Source organism: Cucurbita pepo, chromosome 19 (assembly GCF_057944985.1).
Source record: "Cucurbita pepo subsp. pepo isolate OVF chromosome 19, ASM5794498v1, whole genome shotgun sequence".
NCBI classification, from domain to species: domain Eukaryota; kingdom Viridiplantae; phylum Streptophyta; class Magnoliopsida; order Cucurbitales; family Cucurbitaceae; genus Cucurbita; species Cucurbita pepo.
Window position 1 is genome coordinate 9,443,009 of NC_141816.1, and position 19,679 is coordinate 9,462,687.

At 36.9% G+C, this 19,679-nt stretch overlaps 3 protein-coding genes across 4 annotated transcripts; 2 read left to right on the forward strand and 1 right to left on the reverse strand.

Annotated features, from left to right (window-relative positions):
- Positions 1-290: 290 nt before the first annotated feature.
- Positions 291-5,887, reverse strand: LOC111782126 (protein LIKE COV 2). Of its 2 annotated transcripts, XM_023662923.2 has the most exons (8): positions 5,509-5,887; positions 5,276-5,422; positions 3,983-4,035; positions 3,789-3,898; positions 2,765-2,932; positions 2,534-2,631; positions 1,145-1,271; positions 291-797 (listed from the first exon to the last, which is right to left on the reverse strand). In XM_023662923.2, exons 2-8 carry the CDS (start codon positions 5,396-5,398, stop codon positions 697-699), a joined length of 780 nt encoding a protein of 259 aa, XP_023518691.2. In that variant the 5' UTR covers positions 5,399-5,422; positions 5,509-5,887; the 3' UTR covers positions 291-696. The 2 variants fall into 2 exon arrangements, with proteins under 2 accessions (XP_023518691.2, XP_086976447.1); XM_087120321.1 differs by having other exon boundaries at positions 5,276-5,887.
- Positions 5,888-9,294: 3,407 nt separating this feature from the next.
- LOC111782127 (ribonucleoside-diphosphate reductase large subunit) lies at positions 9,295-14,029 on the forward strand. Its single transcript, XM_023662925.2, has 16 exons — positions 9,295-9,733; positions 10,103-10,164; positions 10,272-10,359; positions 10,606-10,869; positions 10,992-11,232; positions 11,313-11,389; positions 11,481-11,651; positions 11,740-11,982; positions 12,076-12,162; positions 12,247-12,411; positions 12,485-12,604; positions 12,691-12,893; positions 12,976-13,125; positions 13,212-13,359; positions 13,451-13,537; positions 13,631-14,029. The coding sequence occupies exons 1-16, from the start codon at positions 9,506-9,508 to the stop codon at positions 13,721-13,723; spliced, it is 2,427 nt and encodes an 808-aa protein (XP_023518693.2). The 5' UTR covers positions 9,295-9,505; the 3' UTR covers positions 13,724-14,029.
- A 1,026-nt stretch (positions 14,030-15,055) lies between these two features.
- LOC111781082 (Pentatricopeptide repeat (PPR) superfamily protein) lies at positions 15,056-19,435 on the forward strand. The gene is made up of 3 exons (XM_023661503.2): positions 15,056-15,312; positions 15,395-18,745; positions 18,846-19,435. Exons 1-2 carry the CDS (start codon positions 15,247-15,249, stop codon positions 18,497-18,499), a joined length of 3,171 nt encoding a protein of 1,056 aa, XP_023517271.2. The 5' UTR covers positions 15,056-15,246; the 3' UTR covers positions 18,500-18,745; positions 18,846-19,435.
- The last annotated feature ends 244 nt before the right edge of the window (positions 19,436-19,679 follow it).

Here is a 19,679-nt window from a genome sequence, read left to right on the forward strand (position 1 = left end):
TAAATAATTCACCCAACATATAAAATAATTTTTACTCTAAATTTGTATATTTGTTCATTAAAATTCATGTAAAGTTTAATTTTATTAAAATTAGTATTATTTTTTTTTTAGTTCTTCCATTCTTGTATGTTATATACTTTAATCTATAAAAATTATTTGCGACTGATGATTAAGGAATATAAACACGAGCATAGTTTAAAATAATCTTAATTGATCCACGCACAAAATTTTTAGAATTTAACTATACAAGGACAAGTGTTCACTATTATTTTTAAATAAAATGATACAAATGGTATAAACGGGTACATTTCAAAACTTCAGAGTTCACATCTATACATTTTTAACATAGAATTTTAATCGATACAAACCTCAAGATCGTGTTTAGAAACAAATTGTAACATTATTCTTATGTTGACCTATTTAGTTTGAGAAGTGTAACAATAGTGACCACCAAAAGATTTCTATCATTCCTATGATTACGCTATAAACACACCCAATGGGTACCTAAATCCTACAAACACATCAATAAATGTAGTAACAACTAATAAGAACACCACCATTTATGACTCACACTTGAATACAAAATGGTTGCCTTTGCATACAAGCCTTTCTTCGTCAAGTACAGCCAGCTTTCATACTATTCATAGGGCAAGAAACTTCTCATATTACCAGGGATCTCTCATGTTCTTCATGCCACTACTTTAGTCTGTTCAAAGCTATTGTCTCGGCCTGTCTATCAACTCTCTCCAAAGGTGTAATAATTTGTGGCATTGTCATACCGCCAGAAACGATAATCTCTGCACAATTGCAAGAACATGAGATGAAAAAGATGAGTGGGATGAATTCATGATCTAGTTTATGGCTAGCTGATGGTTTCTATCTCATTCCTCTCAATTCTTTTACTGAGGTTTTTAGGTGTAAATGCACAGGTGCAGATTCTAGAACCAAAATCCAAGTTATGTCTCACATTATAGATTAAATGAACATGCAGTCCGATGCATCAAACTGAACTTCTTTGTGGAATAAACTTAATAGCATATCTTATGCACTGAAAGAGCTGTAAGTATTGTTATGAAAACAGACGAATGAACCTTTTTTAGTCGATAGGCCACAGCGAGCTTTGAATTAAAGAGAGGTAACATACCTATGCCTTCCCGAATCGACAGGTTTGGTCTTATGATGTCCTTTGAACTAACAAGAAATATATCCCCAATGTATAGGTGATTTGTTGGCACGAAAACACTGCATAGCTCTTCATCTTCGCTCTCTCTCTGCAATGAAAATCAATTAGTAATTATAAGATTACCAAGAACAGGGCAAAGAAACTGCGTAGAGTAAATTTGTGAAAGTTATGGAGAAAAGCATACAGTCAATGTTCCGTACGAAGATGGCATAATCCAAAACGTTGGAGCCTAAAGCTACCAGTGACTAGAGAAAAAGTAGATAACTGAAGCCAAAGTAACGTGTTAGAGGAAACTTTCCCTCAGAGATTTCTTTTGGGTAGCATTTTCACAAATGACTCGAGATTTCTCCATGAAATCCACTTGAATTTGTCCAATTGCTTAAGAGAGATGGAGAAAAGTACTATGCCAGGTTAAGCTTTTCAAAGAGAGTTCTGAAAATTTTGAGCAGAGGGCAAAGCAGAAAAGATGGTTCTGAGACAGTCCGTATTGCATAAGCGGCGTATGTTGATGATCTTTCCATAAACATTTTATCGACCGTAATAGGTGTGACTTGAGTTATTTCTTCGTCCACTAGTCGAAATCTAGCGGTCTTCAAGGGGAACTCCACGTTTATTTATAGTTTAATGGAACAGTAGATATAGAGAATGCTCTAATCTGTGTATAGAACTTGGAGATCAGATAGGAAAGACAATCAAGTCTTCTAGGATGTGACTATCTATACCGCCAGGTTTCTTTCCAAAGTAAGTTATTGGAGGCTATCTCATTTTGTCTCAACAATATTTACCAAATTGCTTCCTCAATTTTCTTTGAGGTCTATAATGTCTGTAGAAATTAGTTTCCTGAAGTCCTAATGGGGGAAGGTATATGAACTAAAGATGTATTTCTCAACTAATATTATTACAGAGAGTTTATAACTTAAAGTTAAATTGTTAAAGAAATTGTAAAACAGCCTATAGAAATGGAATGCGATCAGTCTTTGGAATACTCAGTTTTTTCTTTATTCACTATAAGCATTGCTTGAAACATGAATCTGATAAACATGTGCCTTTTCAGAACCACATACACCAGAAAGCTAATAGTCATTAGATGTTACAATTAGCCAGTGTTCATAAAAGTTTGTTTTCTTTTTTCTCCCCCTTAATTTTTTTTTTTTTTTTTTTTTTCCTTTTTTTGGCACACTTCTCCCCCTTTAATTGAAAGGAAAAAATGAGTCAAATCCAACATTCCACACTGAGAATTTGTGCATTCAGTTACGTGATTAGTTTTTACAGAAGAAATGCAGTTTATCAAAGGTTATGTACTAAAGAGTTGCTAGCAGATATGGTCTACATTGCATAGAAGATTATTACCTGGAGGGTAACAGTTGAAGTAATAAACCCAAATGCATATTCACCAATACGTGGATGACGAATAATTGCAACCTCTTTGAAAGCCGTGGTATTTTGATCTGCATAGGAGACTTATTATATTAACTCGTAGTTGAATTTGAGACCATTATACATAAGATATTACTCATGGGACCGCAAATTGCCATTCAACATTACATAGTAACCAGAATATGAGTGCTTATACAAAATTACCAGGAGAAATTGCCGAACTAATTTGTTTGGAGGCAGAATATAGATGCCTGACAAAGGGCATTCGCTGGATGAACCATTCTCCAAGCCAGAAGAGTGTAGCACCCAACCATGATGAGACAAATATACCAACGAAGAATACAAAAAGTAAAGACGTTATGAACCCAAGTCCTGCATCAGAAAAACCTGTGTTAAGCGACGTTACCCGAAAATGATGAACTTATATGCAAGGCAAGGTTATGATGCATAGCATACTCCACAACCATAGGAGTTCTAGAAAGAAAATTTTCATTTACCTAAAACGTCTATAAAAGCAAACTTTACCTAGACCTAGACTGTAAAGCTAGGACCAATTTATAGAAAGCTGACAAATATCAGAACTACCCATATCCTCCGTTGACATGATGAGAACCAATATCCTTGTACTTTCCTTTTTCAGCTCCTATTTATGCATGGACATAAGAATACAGCTTAACCTATTGCTCTGCCCAACCCAAGCAAAGCAGGAAATTTAAAGGGAAGATCTGAAAGAAAATTTTCTCTCAATGGTGGCAGTAGTTTTGTGACTTAAATGTAGTTTTTAGGACATATATATGACAGTACAAGATGCTTATTTTCAAAAATCATTCTTCATATTTCTAGATGTCATATGTAGCCTCTCCAGGATTTTCTTAGTTTCTCCTTTTGACATCCAAGTCTATGGAAGAGTTTTACGAAAGTGGCACAGCAGTACAAGCAGTGGAAGGGGAAGAAATAATCTATAACCCCATTAGTAACCATCAAATGGAAAAAGTTATCCTAAAATTGCAATGAGCAGTAGGAAGTGAGTGCTCAAGTATTCTAATGTTTGCGACACAACTGTAAATAAATGCAAGTGATGAGCATCTTCAACTCATAATCTGAAAACTGTTGTTCATTTCTCTGCAGAATGCAACAACGTTCTAAAATTATTTGCACCGATGCCAACATGAGGTTTTCAATTATTTACGTCCAAATATGCATTTGTATGCATAGAAGTAAGCCTTACCAAATATCTCAACTCCAAGCCGCTTATATAATGGACTGAAGAAACCATCAACAAATTGAATGAACCACCATGTAACAAAAAAGGAAACAGCAACGGGGAAAAGAACCACACTGCAGGATGAATAATCAAACAAAATGTCAGAAATTATGATGCAGCAAGAGCCATAAGTGAAAGGTAATGGCCAGCCAAATTACCATCCAGTCATAAACTTCTTTGACACCCAGCTTTGGAGAACATAATAGCACGCCTGGACAGGATATGGACGGGGAATTAAAGGTCAGATTCAAATGAAAGAAAGAGGAACGTCTGGTATCCAAACAACGAAAAAAATAATAACCACAATAATTAAGAGAAGAAGAAAAAGAAAGAACAAAATGAGAAGACATAACATGTTAAGCATTCAATATACGACTAAGAAAAGGGAAGGAATAGAATTTCCTACATATTGACCGAACGAGTATATCTTTAAACCCTATATTATGACATCAAGTACATGATCCCATTGAAAGTTGAGGTTTTCATCATAAAATCCTTTGATGTGTTTTTTACAAGTTTCCCACTTATGAGCCTTGTATGAAATTGGATACAGATGAAGAATAGCTGGTAATATACTTGATAAGGGAGTGACAGAACATTCAACCTAAAGGAAGGTCTTTTAGATGGGATAGTAGCTTAACACAAACGATGCCATTAGAAGTGACTCAATATTTGCCTTTCATTCTAAAGGAGATTAATTCTCCAGATTGAAGAACGAACAGTCCTCGACAATTTTAGGCCTTCGACAAAAATTCTCGGCAACAAATTTGGACACTTTTTCATCGAGTTCGTAGACTCAGGATACCAGTTTTCATATTTCGACCCAGCAAAATATTGGCAGAATCAAAAACCAGTCAAATCCACCCAACACCACAAATCTCATGGCCATTGTTCTACTAATTATTGCCTGCTGCTGACTTTTTTCTGCTAGACTGTACCATTACAGTCTGATTAATAACATAACCAATGTTATAATTAACAATAAATCTATCATTGAGCGCTTTGAATCGAAAGAGATATAACCCAATTATGATCTTAAAAAACAATACTCAACCTAGTTAAGTCCATATTACTTTTGAGTGCCCACTTTGACGACTTCCTACGATGCATTATATTATCAGAAGTATGAACTCGATCATTCCCGATCATCCAATAAGCAACGATCCCTAAAACCCAACTCATAATCAAAGTTGATTCAGAATTTCCACATAATAGTCTTAAGTCGCTCTGCACATATTCGGAATTATCAAATCCTAATCCGAACTGATTCACCACCGGCTCGAGCATCAATAATTCAACATCCCTTAGACCAATCGGGGGCAAATATTAGAAGAAGATCGTCAACGAAAAAGAGCCTAGCCCCGGCCAAATGAATCGGAGCCATCTAACACCCAATCAAAAGAAAACAAAAATAGACGGCAGAGATTAAAGAGCAGGAATGAAATCCAGACCTTACGAGTGGACGAATTGGGAGAACTCGAAGGAGATTTGGATTTGACAGGATCTTCAAGATCCTGACCGCCATTATCAACTTGACTAAGAGGAACCGAGGTCGACTCCTTGTCTTCCGCCATAACTCTCTTAAAATCAGTTGAAATCTACTCAAATATCCGACAAATCAGTACCCAAACGTGAAAATAAAAAGCACAACCACCGTAAGAAAAAAAAGATGAGGAACAATTACAATCTGACTTCACAGTGGCTACATCAATGATCATCCGCGTCCGATAAATAAAAGGGAATCAATCAGCGAGCAGTTGCAGTATGAAAAAGATAATCGCCAAAATGGGGTTAGTTGAAACCGCAAGCAAATGCCAGACGCATAACCACGTGATCAGGAGGGGTTTTGGACAAGGTGGAGTACAGAAAGAGCACCCGTCGCCCTACCTTATCCTCGCAATAATCGCTTGCTGTTAATGGCGTCTCGATTACTCCAAAACTCCGCCGGTCCTCACTGTGCTTACGCAGATGAACATGATCGGAGAAAACGGATAATTTTCTCCGCTCATCGTCGATAAACCTTCTAGTTCTACTTTAGTCTAAATTTGTCTCTTGATTGTTTTTATGGGTACGGATAATGTATTTTTAAGCAATTCATAACATTTTCTTCACTAACAACGACAAATATATTGTTACTTCTTGTTTTCATAAACAAAAAATAAATAAATTTATACACATCAAAATTAGTTTTTTTTTTCATAAACTAATTTCTTGTTTTTTTTTTTCATCAACTAATTTCAACTCACAAAATAATTGTCATGTTTTATTTTGAAACTAGTTCATCTACAATATATTAGAGCTTTTTTAAAATTCATCGCACATTAAAACACGACAGTATAACAATTTATTGGATTGTTCGTCCTCGTCTAGATTATCTTGAAGAATATTAGACTATCGTTTGTAAAATAATTTTATATTGTCTTCTAATTTTGAAACTCGACCATTTTTTTTTTTTTTGTCGTCTTTCCTTAGCTACAAAATTGTGGGTTATTAACATTTTGTGGCATGGTTATTTTTATTAATTTTACCATATTTTGTAGAATTTGTAATATTTAAGGAATTTAATTGTAATATTTGAAGACTTTAATTGTAATAAGTGAAAATTAAAACATTTAAATGGATTTATTGTGGTTGCAATGACCTATAAACTATTTATGTTTTAAAGGCCTTTTCACGCGTTTTTAGATTTAGTTTTCCAATTTTTTTTTTTTTTTTTTTTTTTTTTGGGTAATTCGCAATTTTTTTTTTTTTTTTAATTTAGCAAAATAAAAAATATAATTTAAACAAATATGGAATAAGCATGCCAAAACATACACCATAAAATAAAGTCTACCCGTAAGTGACGGTTTAATCATATTTTGTTTGTTTGAAGAAAGCGTTTTCGAGAGTGCAAATAAAATCTTGTGTTCCTTCAAAACAAGGAAAATGTCGAGCATTAAAGTAAAAGACAACATTTATGTTTGATACGTTTTGGTTAAAAAAACAAAGTCACTGTCCCACTCGGATAATGCCATATTAACATGGACATGTGTGGGTCTAAGCCACCATGAGACTGTATGATTAAAAAAATAAAGTCATGATCACGAAAACTTGTACCTATCATATTATTGCGATGATATGTACGTAGTTGGTAGTTTCTGTGCTTCAAACACTAGATATATGGACAGAAATTTAGATGAGGTGATGTTGTTGTACTATAAACTATGAACCATAAGACCATAATTTTATTATTTTTTAGAATTATAATTAAAAATTCTATTTAACTTAAACAGACGATTTCATTTAAATTATAAATTATAAACAAAATAATTATATTAGTTAGCAAAAAGATACCAAAATTCTCACCAAATTTACTTTATATTGTAACTACTAAAATCCACCGCATAGATATTGTTTTTTTTTTTTTTTTACTCAAGGCTTTAAAACGCGTTTGTTAGAATAAGGTTTCACACCATTTCATATAGGGTGTTTTGTTCTCCTCCTCCACCAATGTGAGACATCACAATCCACTCCCCGTTGGGGCCAGCGTCCTCACTAACACTTATTCATTTCTCCAATCGATGTGGAACCCCCTCCAAATCCACCATTTTTGGGGCTCAGCGTCTTTACTGACACACTGTCTCGTGTCTACCCCACTTCAGGGAAGAGCGAGAAGGCTATCACATCGCCCGATGTCTGGCTCTGATATCATTTGTAATGTCCCAAATCCACCGCTAGTAGATATTGTTCTCTCTGGGCTTTCCCTTTCAGACTTCCTCTCAAATCTTTAGAATGTGTTTGTTAGGGAAAGGTTTCACACCCTCATAAAAAAAGAGTGTTTTGTTCTTGTCCCCCAACCAATGTGTGACATTACACACACATGGCCTCCGAACCGTACGTGAGACGAGTTTTTGCCTCATACAGCTCGGGCCGCAGACCGGGGGAAGTTTAGGAGAGATGGGGAAACCCAGCTGCTGCCGGTCGGGGAAAACCAATCCTATAGCTCCCGCGCTTACCGTTCTTTCTATTATCCCATTTTCTTTCGGGAATAGGCGGCTAATACTAATATCTAATAAGTTCAGTCCTCGTCGTCTGACCAATTGGCTCGTACACCAGACCGCTCGTGCCCGCCCCCATAACCACACGGGCTCACCCTAAATGAAATGGCTCTCTTAGTTACGCTGTGCCCTGACACATTTTAATCCGTGGGAAGTATTTGTAGAGGATTGTATCTCCAATGTAGACATGAAAATTAAAATAAGGGAGAAATGAGAGAAATAAAAAAAAAAAAAAAAAACAATGTTTTCATTTTCTTCTCGATGGATGTGTCTGTTTTATTTGTTTGTTTTATCGAACGTTAAATATTAAATGACATGCGTGGCCTTCCGTGTGGTCGTATTAAAAACAAAAAATGACAGTTGGGAAACGGTCAATTTAAGGGGGCGCGGTGGACGTACAAACAACCGTAAAAATCGGAGGTGGTGCTCCACCACTTGTGCCCAAATTACAAAATTCCCGCCAAAACCCGCCCGCTGCCCGCTACCTTCTCGCGCACGCCCACCGTATCCAAAGCTTCTCCCCCAAGTTTTACATATTAAATTATAAATAAATTAATTCAAAATTAAAGAATTTATATTTATTATTTAATAACTTATAAAAGGTAAGTTATAAATATATTAGCTCCCTCTAATTGATAAACTTACATAATTAATTTTATTAAATAAGAAAAAAACACTAAGTTGTTACAATATTTTAAATATAGATAAAATTATTAACTAAGTCTAAATTTTAAGGTAAACATTTGTTTTTTCTTCTTATTTTCATACCTGGATTAAAAGTGTGAAAATTAAACTATTAATTTATAAGACAATAATTAATAAATTATCGACTAAAATATATTAAGATTGCAACATGTTTATGTAATGTATATCTTTTAAAATCATAGGTTAAATTGAAATTATATGAAACTTTATATTTTGAAGTTTGGTCTAAAAGATTCGGATGCTCGAACACAAATGTCAAATGATGGATTGTTTTTTTTTTAAAGAATTGTTATTAAAAAAAAAAGAAGAGAATTATGCTCGTAAAATTATAAAAATAATACTTTAAACGATAAGAATTAATACTATAACTTAATTAGGAAACAAATAGCATTAGCATATACGATTTAAAATTTCATACCAAGTTGGTCCTACATGAAAAAAATAGAATAAAAATATATGATGATAAAATTAAAATTTTATAAAGAAAGAGACATCTAAATTAGCATAGCATATTAATAATATTAATAATATAGTTCTATAAATAAATAAATCAATTTTAAATTTTATTTATTTACTTTGTGAATTTAAATGATTTATAATTATTTGAAATTATATTAACTACGTGGGACCCACCGAAAATATATAGCTATGTTCTGAGTCCTCTGTGCCCGCCACCAAGATCATTACCACAAAGTAACAAAAGAAAAATCAAGAATCCCACCGATTTTTTCCCCGCTAAAAGAAGAAAATCCAATGGTTTGCGCGGGAAAATTTCGAACTTTCTGAAATTCCCACCTCCAAAATTCGTAAATTTCATTTTGTCTCTCTCTCTCTCTCTCTGCTAATCCCAATTCTCTATATAACCCAGTTGTTCTCTCACCCCTGTTTCTGCACAGAACCTGTTCGACGAAATTCCTTGGTTAGTTTCTTCTTCTAAAGATGTACGTTGTGAAGCGAGATGGGCGTCAAGAGGCAGTGCACTTCGACAAGATCACTGCCCGTTTGAAGAAGCTTAGTTATGGCCTTAGTAGTGACCACTGTGATCCAGTTTTGGTGTCCCAGAAGGTCTGTGCTGGCGTTTACAAGGGCGTTACTACTAGCCAACTCGATGAATTGGCCGCCGAAACTGCCGCTGCTATGACCGCCAACCATCCGGACTATGCATCCGTGAGTTCTCGCTATTTTCTCCATCTATTTCGCAATCCGGGGCCGTCGATTTTGCAACTTCTGATTTCGTTATGATTGTTGTTGTCGATCTTGATTTTCCGAACTAACCTTTTGGATTCTTCTGTTAATTTTTCAACCCTAACTGGATTTTGTCTCATCGGGTTACTTTCACTTTCTCAATTTGTTTTTATGTTGTTTAGGGGTTCATAGGGCATCTGAGTCAATTGACATATGGTTGTAGATATGTACATATTACATGTCTGGCTTCTTGTTGGATAGTAGTTTATTGATGGACATATATATCTGGTGGTTGTTTGCCAATGAGTATGATTTGACTCGCTAATTACTTTGCTTGTTTGTTTAATCCAGTTGGCTGCAAGAATTGCTGTTTCGAATTTGCACAAGAACACAAAAAAGTCATTTTCAGAAACGTAAGTTTGGCATATGCTGCTACTACTCTGGATGATTCATTTCCAGCATCGAACTGCAGTGGTTAATTAAATTGAATCTGATTTTTTTTATCTGTTATGGTGTTCAGTATCAGAGATATGTACAACCATGTCAGTGAAAGATCAGGACAAAAGGCTTCTCTCATAGCTGATGATGTTTATGAAGTAATCATGAAGGTAATCTTTTATTCTTTCTTTAATATTATGTGCCTTTGGTGATGCATACCTCTACAATGAAATTTGTGTAGGGGATTTATTGATTGGACATGGCCTTTTGTTTATTCAATCATGCTTGATTAATTAGAATTTAGATGCCTGTAAGTGGTTTGGCTAGCCCACATGTTCGTGCTTGTACTACCTTCTCTAGGAATCAGATGATTGCTTATTTAATGGTTCGTTCTTCCTTTTGTTGTTCATTTCCAGAATGCTGCTCGTTTGGATAGTGAGATCATATATGACCGTGACTTTGATTATGATTTCTTTGGTTTCAAAACTCTGGAAAGATCATACCTCTTGAAAGTTCAGGGGAAGGTGGTGGAAAGGCCACAACACATGTTAATGAGGGTTGCTGTTGGTATTCACAAAGATGATGTTGATTCTGCTATCAAAACATACCACACTATGTCTCAACGCTGGTTTACTCATGCTTCTCCCACCCTATTCAACTCTGGAACACCAAGACCCCAAGTATGTTTTGAGTTAATTGATATCTGTTTTTAATAACGATGATCGTGGTTGATATATTTTGTTGATTAGAAAATTTGGCCTTTTGGGCATGAATCTCATGGGGTTTCTCATTGACGTGACAGCTTAGCAGCTGTTTCCTCATATGCATGAAGGATGATAGTATAGAAGGCATATATGATACCTTAAAAGAGTGTGCTGTTATTAGCAAATCGGCTGGCGGCATTGGTGTTTCCATCCACAATATTCGCGCTATGGGCAGTTATATTCGTGGAACAAATGGCACCTCTAATGGGATTGTGCCTATGCTGCGGGTTTTCAATGATACTGCTCGATATGTTGATCAAGGAGGAGGCAAGAGGAAAGGTAGTGTGCAGATTGGGTTCCATTGAGTTTCATATGATTAATCTTTGTTTGCATTCTCACATTTTAACTGCCACTTGCAGGTGCATTTGCTGTATACTTGGAGCCATGGCATGCAGATGTATTTGAGTTTTTGGATCTTAGAAAGAACCATGGAAAGGTAATTACTTTCTACGTATATATTTTGTGAACTTAATGCGACATTCTATTCAGTTCATTCTATAATCAATCTCCAAATGTTATATATTTAGGAGGAGCATCGAGCTCGAGATCTTTTTTATGCTCTTTGGGTACCTGATCTGTTCATGGAAAGAGTCCAAAGTAATGGAGAATGGTCATTGTTTTGTCCGAATGAGGCCCCAGGTTTGGCTGATTGCTGGGGTGAAGAATTTGAGAAACTATACGTTAGATATGAACAACAGGTAAATAAAATTCAATTATTGATACCTGCAACTATATAGGCAACTTTTGTTGACTCTTGTATTGATTGTGATCTTGTGTAATTTGTAGGGAAAGGCCAAGAAGGTTGTCAAGGCACAGAATCTTTGGTTTGAAATCTTAAAATCTCAGATTGAGACTGGAACCCCTTACATGCTATTTAAGGATACCTGTAACAGGAAAAGCAACCAGCAGAACCTTGGAACCATTAAATCCTCTAATTTATGTACAGAGATTATTGAATATACAAGCCCAACAGAGACGGCTGTGTGTAATCTTTCTTCAATTGCTCTACCTCGTTTTGTCAGAGAGAAGGTGGGCTATACCAAAATCCTGTTGTCTATCCTGTTGTCTTGTGGATCATTACTTTACCTCTTAATTTACTCCATACTGTTTTTAAAACTGCAGGGTGTTCCAATGGAATCTCACCCATGTAAGCTTGTTGGCAGTAGAAGTTTCAAAAATCGATACTTCGATTTCGACAAATTAGCTGAGGTACTATTTCTTAATTTACTTATAATGATGTGTATTCTTTTTTCCTAATCTAATGACTTGGTTGTCTATTCTTTGTGTAATTAGATAACTGGTCTAGTGACAACAAATCTGAACAAGATAATTGATGTTAATTACTATCCCGTTGAGACTGCCAAAAGGTCTAATCTTAGACACAGACCTATTGGTATTGGTGTTCAAGGTCTTGCGGATACTTTCATTCTACTGGGCATGCCATTTGATTCACCCGAGGTAGTTCAGGCCTTTATCTCTGCCTTCTGCTCTTAGCCTCTTACATTCAACTAAACTTGTTCTTCAATGCCAGGCTCAACAATTGAACAAAGATATATTTGAGGCCATATACTACAATGCTCTTAAAGCTTCTTGTGAGATTGCTGCAGTGGAAGGCTCCTATGAAACGTATGCTGGCAGTCCTGTTAGTAAGGTGTGTACCGGCAAAATATTGGACTTTTAATCTTATAAATGCTATGTTGATTTACACATTTTCTTATATTGGCAATATATTTTCAGGGAGTTCTTCAGCCTGACATGTGGGGCGTAACTCCTTCGAAGCGATGGGATTGGGATGCTCTCAGAGAACAAATAGCAAAACATGGGGTTAGAAATTCACTTCTTGTGGCCCCAATGCCAACTGCTTCTACCAGCCAGATTCTTGGAAACAACGAGTGCTTTGAACCATACACTTCTAACATCTACAGCCGCAGAGTTCTAAGGTCTTCATTTCAGTTTGAACTTCTAGAGCCATTTGTATTAATAATATATGTGGATTCTAAAATCTTTCTTTCCATCCCCCAGTGGTGAATTTGTTGTTGTGAACAAGCATCTCCTGCATGACTTAACGGAGATGGGTTTGTGGTCTCCTGCACTGAAAAACAAGATTATCTATGAGAATGGCTCTGTTCAAAAGATTCAAGAAATCCCTGATGAGCTAAGAGCTATTTATAAGTATGATTGATCTCCCTTGCATTTCCCTTTCCTTGCACTTGATGTTGATTTGTCCTTCTGACATGATCTTAATATATTTAACTCAGAACTGTTTGGGAGATCAAGCAAAAGACATTGGTCGACATGGCTGTCGATCGAGGATGCTACATCGACCAAAGTCAGAGCCTCAACATTCACATAGACCAACCAAATTTTGGAAAACTCACTTCCTTGCACTTCTATGCTTGGTCAAAGGTACATATCATTGTCAAACTGAAATACTGTCATAGTTGCATTCATCTTATTAACAATATTGATTCAATTTTTTTGTTTGCTATGTATGAAGGGATTGAAAACAGGAATGTATTATCTACGAACACGAGCTGCAGCCGATGCCATCAAATTTACGGTCGATACATCAATGCTAAAGGAGGTACTGTATAATATAATGGAAACTGTTGGATTCAGGCACTGGCTTAGCTACAACATTACATAATAATGAAATTCCATTGCTGGGTTTGTGCAGGAAAAGGGTAAGGAGGAAGATGAGAGTACAAAAATGGCACAGATGGTTTGTTCTCTAACAAATCGTGAGGAGTGCATGGCCTGTGGAAGTTAGACATGGATTTGATTCTCCTGCTCGTAAAAGGAACGATTCAACTTCCTTATTTTAACTGAAAATGAAATGTTTGGGTAGCTATAGTATAAATGTAAAATCTCTGTACAGTTTTTTTCAATAATCATAATTATTTGTTGGGTATTAATTAGGTTTGTGGATGCCAAAGACATCCTTATATTTTGTTTGTAATTCAAGCACTAGCCTGCGAGTTAGATGGTGGAAATGATCTTATATGGTTTCTTTTAGCCTATTATTTATTGTCGTTATTCCTACAATTTTGAAATGCATCTTTTAGAGTTTTGTGACGGACTAGTACTCATCTAAATACTATCTTTTTTGAGATTTTCTTTCTAAGCTTTCCCATTATACCTCTATTATGGAGAGGATTAGTTCTATTTCAACTAGTACTTTGCACCATTTTGGTGATTGGCTATGATGTCCCATATTGGTTGAGGAGTAGAACAAATTACCTTTTATAAGGGTGTGAAAACAGACGTGTTTTAAAGCCTCGAGGGGAAGTCTGAAAGGGAAAGCCAAAAGGACAATATCTGCTAGCGGTGGATTTGGGTTGTTACAAATAGACAACGGACGATGTGTCAGCCTTCTCGTTGTTCTCCGAAGGGGGGTAGACACGAGGCGGTGTGCTAGTAAGGACGCTGGCCCCGAAAGGAGGTAGATTGTGATGTCCCACATTGGTTGGGGAGGACAAATTACCCTTTATAAGTGTGTGGAAACCTTCCCTTAACAGACGTGTTTTAAAGCTTGAAAGGGAAAGCCAAAGAGGACAATATATGCGGTGGATCTAGGCTATTACATTGGCTCTAGTATCATTTGGAACATCTTAATTCCACAGGCGCGTTTTAAAGCCTAGCCAAAGAGAACAATATACGGTGGATCTAGGCTGTTACATTGGCTCTAAGCCAAAGAGGACAATATACGGTGGATCTAGGCTGTTACATTGGCTCTAAGCCAAAGAGGACAATATACGGTGGATCTAGGCTGTTACATTGGCTCTAGTATTACTTGGAACATCTTAATCGGGAAAGCCAAGGAGGACAATATAGGCTAGCAGTGGATCTAGGCTGTTACATTGACTCTAGTGTCATTTGGAACATCTTAATATCATCGGTAGAGAATATTGGCTCATCAAAAAGAAGAAGAAGAAGAAAAAAAAAAAAAAAAAAGGCATAAATTGAACTTTTAAAGCATATAATTAGAGTCTTTTATTTACAAATATTAACACGATAACTCATGTTTAATTGAAACCTTTGGTCTTTAAGTGTAAAAAAATAGTCTTATTTTTCCCTTAAAAAGGGTTATTTGATGGATTAAGTAGCGGGAAAACCATAATCCCACGGCCAAGGCAGTCAGCCATTGGCCATCACTCCCCGCCGTTTTCACCTTCTGCCCCTTCTTTCTCACGAAACATGTCATCCACAGACGGGTTTAGAGGCCCCCTCCCTATCCTTCTCTCTGTCTAACTAGATGGTACCCGTCAATTCACTTCTATCGTAGCTACAGCTATGGCGGCAGCGAGCGTTTGGGTACGACCCACCTCCAGTTTTCGACCATCCTTCCCAACGTCAAAAGTAAGTTCTCTTTGTTTCCTATAACAAATACGATATGCAGTTGATTCTGTTTCACTTGTAACCTTTGGCTCTCTGGGCGCAGTACATTGATTGGGTTAGTAAAAGCTATAATTTAGTTCGTGTCAATGCTGTTGGTGCCACAAATTCTCATGCATTTGATGAGTTTTCACTCCATATGGAACAAGCTAAATCAAAGAGCATTCAGCTGATGAATTTCATGGAACAACGTGGAATTCGTGCCAACTATCAGACCTATCTTTGGCTGCTAGATGGGTGCTTGAATTTTGGGTCCTTGCTTGAAACTTCGAGGCTCCATTGCAGGATTTTGAAGTCGGGTTTTGCTGTTGAACCTTTATTAATCGATAGTCTTCTTGATAATTATCTTCGTCATGGGGATCTAAATGGCGCACAGAAGGTGTTTGATGATAATCCCAACAGAACTGTTTTCTCTTGGAATAAAATGATTCATGGCCTCGTTGCGCAGAAGTTGAATTCCCAGGTGTTTGGTCTCTTCCGACGCATGTTAGCTGAAAAGATTACTCCCAATGAAAATACTTTTTCTGGGATTTTGAAGGCATGTGTTGGTTGCAACATTGCGTTCAACTATGTAGAACAGGTACATTCTAGGATAATCTATTATGGTTTTGATAGTAATTCACTTGTTGCTAATCTTTTGATTGATTTGTATTCTAAGAATGGGTTCATAGAATCAGCTAAAAAAGTATTCAATGACATATATATGAAGGATATTGTTACTTGGGTAGCTATGATCTCAGGTTTATCTCAAAATGGGCTTGAAGAAGAGGCCATTCTCCTTTTCTGTGATATGCATGCATCAGAAATATTTCCCACTCCTTATGTATTGTCAAGTGTGTTAAGTGCTTCTACCAAAAAAAAGTTATTTAAATTGGGAGAGCAGCTTCACTGTCTAGTTATTAAGTGGGGATTTCATTCTGAAACATATGTGTGCAATGCTCTTGTGTCATTGTACTCCCGGTCTGGGAAATTGATATCCGCCGAGCGGATATTCAGCACAATGCAATTTCGGGATGGCGTTTCGTATAATTCACTTATATCTGGCCTAGTTCAGCAAGGATATAGTGATAAGGCACTGGAGTTGTTTCATAAAATGCAACGAGATTGCATGAAACTAGACTGTATTACGGTTGCTAGTCTGTTGAGTGCTTGTGCATCAATTGGGGCTCTTCATAAGGGAATGCAGCTACATTCATATGCATTAAAAGCTGGAATGTCTGCAGATATTATTCTCGAAGGTTCTCTTCTTGATCTTTATTCGAAGTGCGCCGATGTGGAGACTGCACGTAAATTTTTCCTTACTACAGAGACAGAAAATATAGTGTTGTGGAATGTGATGCTAGTTGCTTATGGACAATTGGATAATCTTAGTGATTCATTCAAAATATTTAGACAAATGCAGATTGAAGGTATGATACCCAATCAGTTCACCTACCCAAGTATTTTGAAAACTTGTACATCTTTGGGAGCCTTGGATTTAGGAGAGCAAATTCATACCCTTGTTATAAAGACAGGGTTTTGGTTGAATGCCTATGTTTGTAGTGTGCTCATAGATATGTATGCCAAACATGGAAAATTAGAACTCGCCCATGGGATCCTAAGACGACTACCAGAGGACGATGTCGTCTCCTGGACAGCTATGATTGCTGGTTATGTGCAACATGATATGTTTTCTGAAGCACTTAAACTTTTTAATGAAATGGAGTATCTTGGAATAGTATCTGACAATATTGGATTTTCTAGTGCTATTAGCGCATGTGCGGGTATCCGGGCACTCCGTCAAGGCCAACAAATTCACGCTCAGGCGTATGTGTCGGGTTTTGGGGACGATCTTTCGATTAACAATGCTCTGATTAGTCTGTATGCCAGATGTGGTAGAATTCAGGAAGCATACTTAGCATTTGAAAAAATGGATGATAAAAACAATATCTCTTGGAATTCATTGGTTTCAGGATTTGAACAGAGTGGATACTTTGAAGAAGCTTTGCAGGTATTTGTTCAAATGTTAAGGAGTGAAGTAGAAGTCAATCTGTTCACGTATGGGTCTGCAATTAGCGCTGCAGCCAGTCTTGCAAACATAAAACAAGGGCAACAGATCCATGCCATGATTTTGAAAACGGCATATGATTCTGAAATGGAAGCTTCTAATTCTTTGATAACATTTTATGCGAAATGTGGCAGCATAGATGATGCGTGGAGAGAATTTAACGACATGTCCGAAAAAAATGTGATTTCTTGGAATGCCATGATTACTGGCTACTCCCAGCATGGTTTCGGTATGGAAACACTTTGTCTTTTTGAAGAGATGAAGAACTGTGGGGTCGTGCCAAACCATGTTACTTTCGTGGGAGTTTTGTCGTCGTGTAGCCATGTCGGTCTTGTGAATGAAGGTCTTGAATACTTCGAATCCATGTCTAAAGTGCATGGTTTAGTTCCCAAATCTGAACATTATGTGTGTATAGTGGATCTCCTAGGTCGGGCCGGTCTTTTGAACCGTGCAATCGACTTCATAGAAGCGATGCCCATCCCTGCAGATGCAATGATATGGAGAACTCTTTTAAGTGCTTGTGTCATCCACAAGAATATGGAAATAGGAGAGCGTGCTGCACGCCATCTCCTAGAATTGGAACCTGAAGACTCAGCAACCTATGTCCTACTGTCAAATATTTATGCAGTGTCTAGAAAATGGATTCATAGGGATTGGTCAAGGAAATTGATGAAGGACAGGGGAGTAAAGAAAGAGCCTGGTCGTAGTTGGATCGAAGTTAAGAACGCAGTTCATGCATTCTATGCTGGGGATAAGCTCCATCCGCTTACGAATCAGATCTACGAGTATATAGAACATCTAAATACACGAACATCCGAACTTGGATACGTGCAAGATAGCTTTAGCCTTTTGAATGATACAGAGGAAGGCAAGAAGGATCCAACCATGAACGTTCACAGTGAGAAATTAGCAATTGCTTATGGACTACTGAACTTGGGCAATAATATTCCCATACGGGTAATGAAGAACCTCCGCGTTTGTAATGATTGCCATAATTGGATTAAATACGTTTCAAAGGTTTCAGACCGATTGATCATAGTGAGGGATGCCCATCGCTTCCATCATTTTGATGGTGGTGTCTGCTCATGTAGAGATTTTTGGTAACTCATTCGGCTCTCAAACTTATTGATGTCAACAAATAGCACATATTTGTGGATAGCCATGGGCATACCTTTGAAGAATCGTCTCGGTATTTGTTCCGAGACGCTCGCCTTCAGAAATCGATCAGAAAAGGCTGAGACGTTCAGGGATTTAGTTGAATGAAGAACTGGATCCTGTCAAACAAGTTTGGACGGGAAAATCTTATGGCAGATGATAATTTGCTTCCATAGAAGGAGTTGAAATCTTCTGGTAAGACCTCATGAATTGTGTTTGTTTCAATTCAACCAATAATATGCAAATGTTCTATGTTTCAATCTGGATGTTTCCTTTTTCTTCTTAAATTTCACAGATTTCAGATTCTGGATCGGCAAAATGGGTCACAAATCAATGGCCTCAGCAACTCAATTGCTCCAATTGAAGTCGGAATTCTTAACCAAATGAACTGGATCAAGATGACCATACTGTTCTTCATTGAGGTAAACATTGATTCACTCGAATAATACTAAGTTCATTAGATCAATGCTTCATGTTTTCAGTGATGAAGAGGAATCATTCCCTCCATTTTTTAAGGCCATTCTCTAGGTGGTTGGACAATGTTTTCTGATCATTAACCATAGTATGATGCAAAAGTCCCGCATAAATTGGTTTGTAGGTTTGGTTGGGCAGGATCGGAGCTAGACCATCTTAGCATAATTCAACTAGTTAAATTATATATCGTCAACGGAGTCAAAGTTCAAGTTCTTTGATCGGCTGATCACTGATAAATTTGTATTGCTTGAAAACTACATTCTACTATCAAAACAAATAGAGGTGGACGAGGGTGTGATATTGAACCACCCCTCTCCGATATTCAGGTATTAATTGAGTCGATAATAAGCGACAGAGGTAATAGTTGCGTGTTTGGAATGTACCTTTCCATCTATTGACTCATTGTGCTTATAGGGTGGGTTTATAAATTGTCGACGTAATAGAGTGTTATAATCTTGTTGTGATTCTCGTGGTGTGTTAAGTATAAGGAGGGATTGTAAGGATGAATAACTACTTAGTCAAACCATTTTTCAAATAGATATTGGTTGATCGTGGTCAAAATTCAAACTAAAGCCTTCTTGACCATCGATTGACCTTCATGGGAACGGTCATGCTACCCTTGGTCGACCCTTATGGGTCAGTCGCTAGGGTTGTG

What these genes read in the sequence shown, in the direction of transcription:
- LOC111782126 (XM_023662923.2), bottom strand. Translation starts at nt 5,398, where the DNA reads ATGGCGGAAGACAAGGAGTCGACCTCGGTTCCTCTTAGTCAAGTTGAT. An exon ending in AAGAAGTTTATGACTGGATG is followed by an intron (nt 3,899 to 3,982) that starts GTAATTTGGCTG and finishes TTCATCCTGCAG; the next exon opens with TGTGGTTCTTTTCCCCGTTG. An exon ending in CTTCAACTGTTACCCTCCAG is followed by an intron (nt 1,272 to 2,533) that starts GTAATAATCTTC and finishes TTTTCATTGCAG; the next exon opens with AGAGAGAGCGAAGATGAAGA.
- LOC111781082 (XM_023661503.2), top strand. Translation starts at nt 15,247, where the DNA reads ATGGCGGCAGCGAGCGTTTGGGTACGACCCACCTCCAGTTTTCGACCA. An exon ending in CATCCTTCCCAACGTCAAAA is followed by an intron (nt 15,313 to 15,394) that starts GTAAGTTCTCTT and finishes CTCTGGGCGCAG; the next exon opens with TACATTGATTGGGTTAGTAA.
- LOC111782127 (XM_023662925.2), top strand. Translation starts at nt 9,506, where the DNA reads ATGTACGTTGTGAAGCGAGATGGGCGTCAAGAGGCAGTGCACTTCGAC. An exon ending in AGGAGGAGGCAAGAGGAAAG is followed by an intron (nt 11,233 to 11,312) that starts GTAGTGTGCAGA and finishes TGCCACTTGCAG; the next exon opens with GTGCATTTGCTGTATACTTG. An exon ending in GAGCTAAGAGCTATTTATAA is followed by an intron (nt 13,126 to 13,211) that starts GTATGATTGATC and finishes TATTTAACTCAG; the next exon opens with AACTGTTTGGGAGATCAAGC.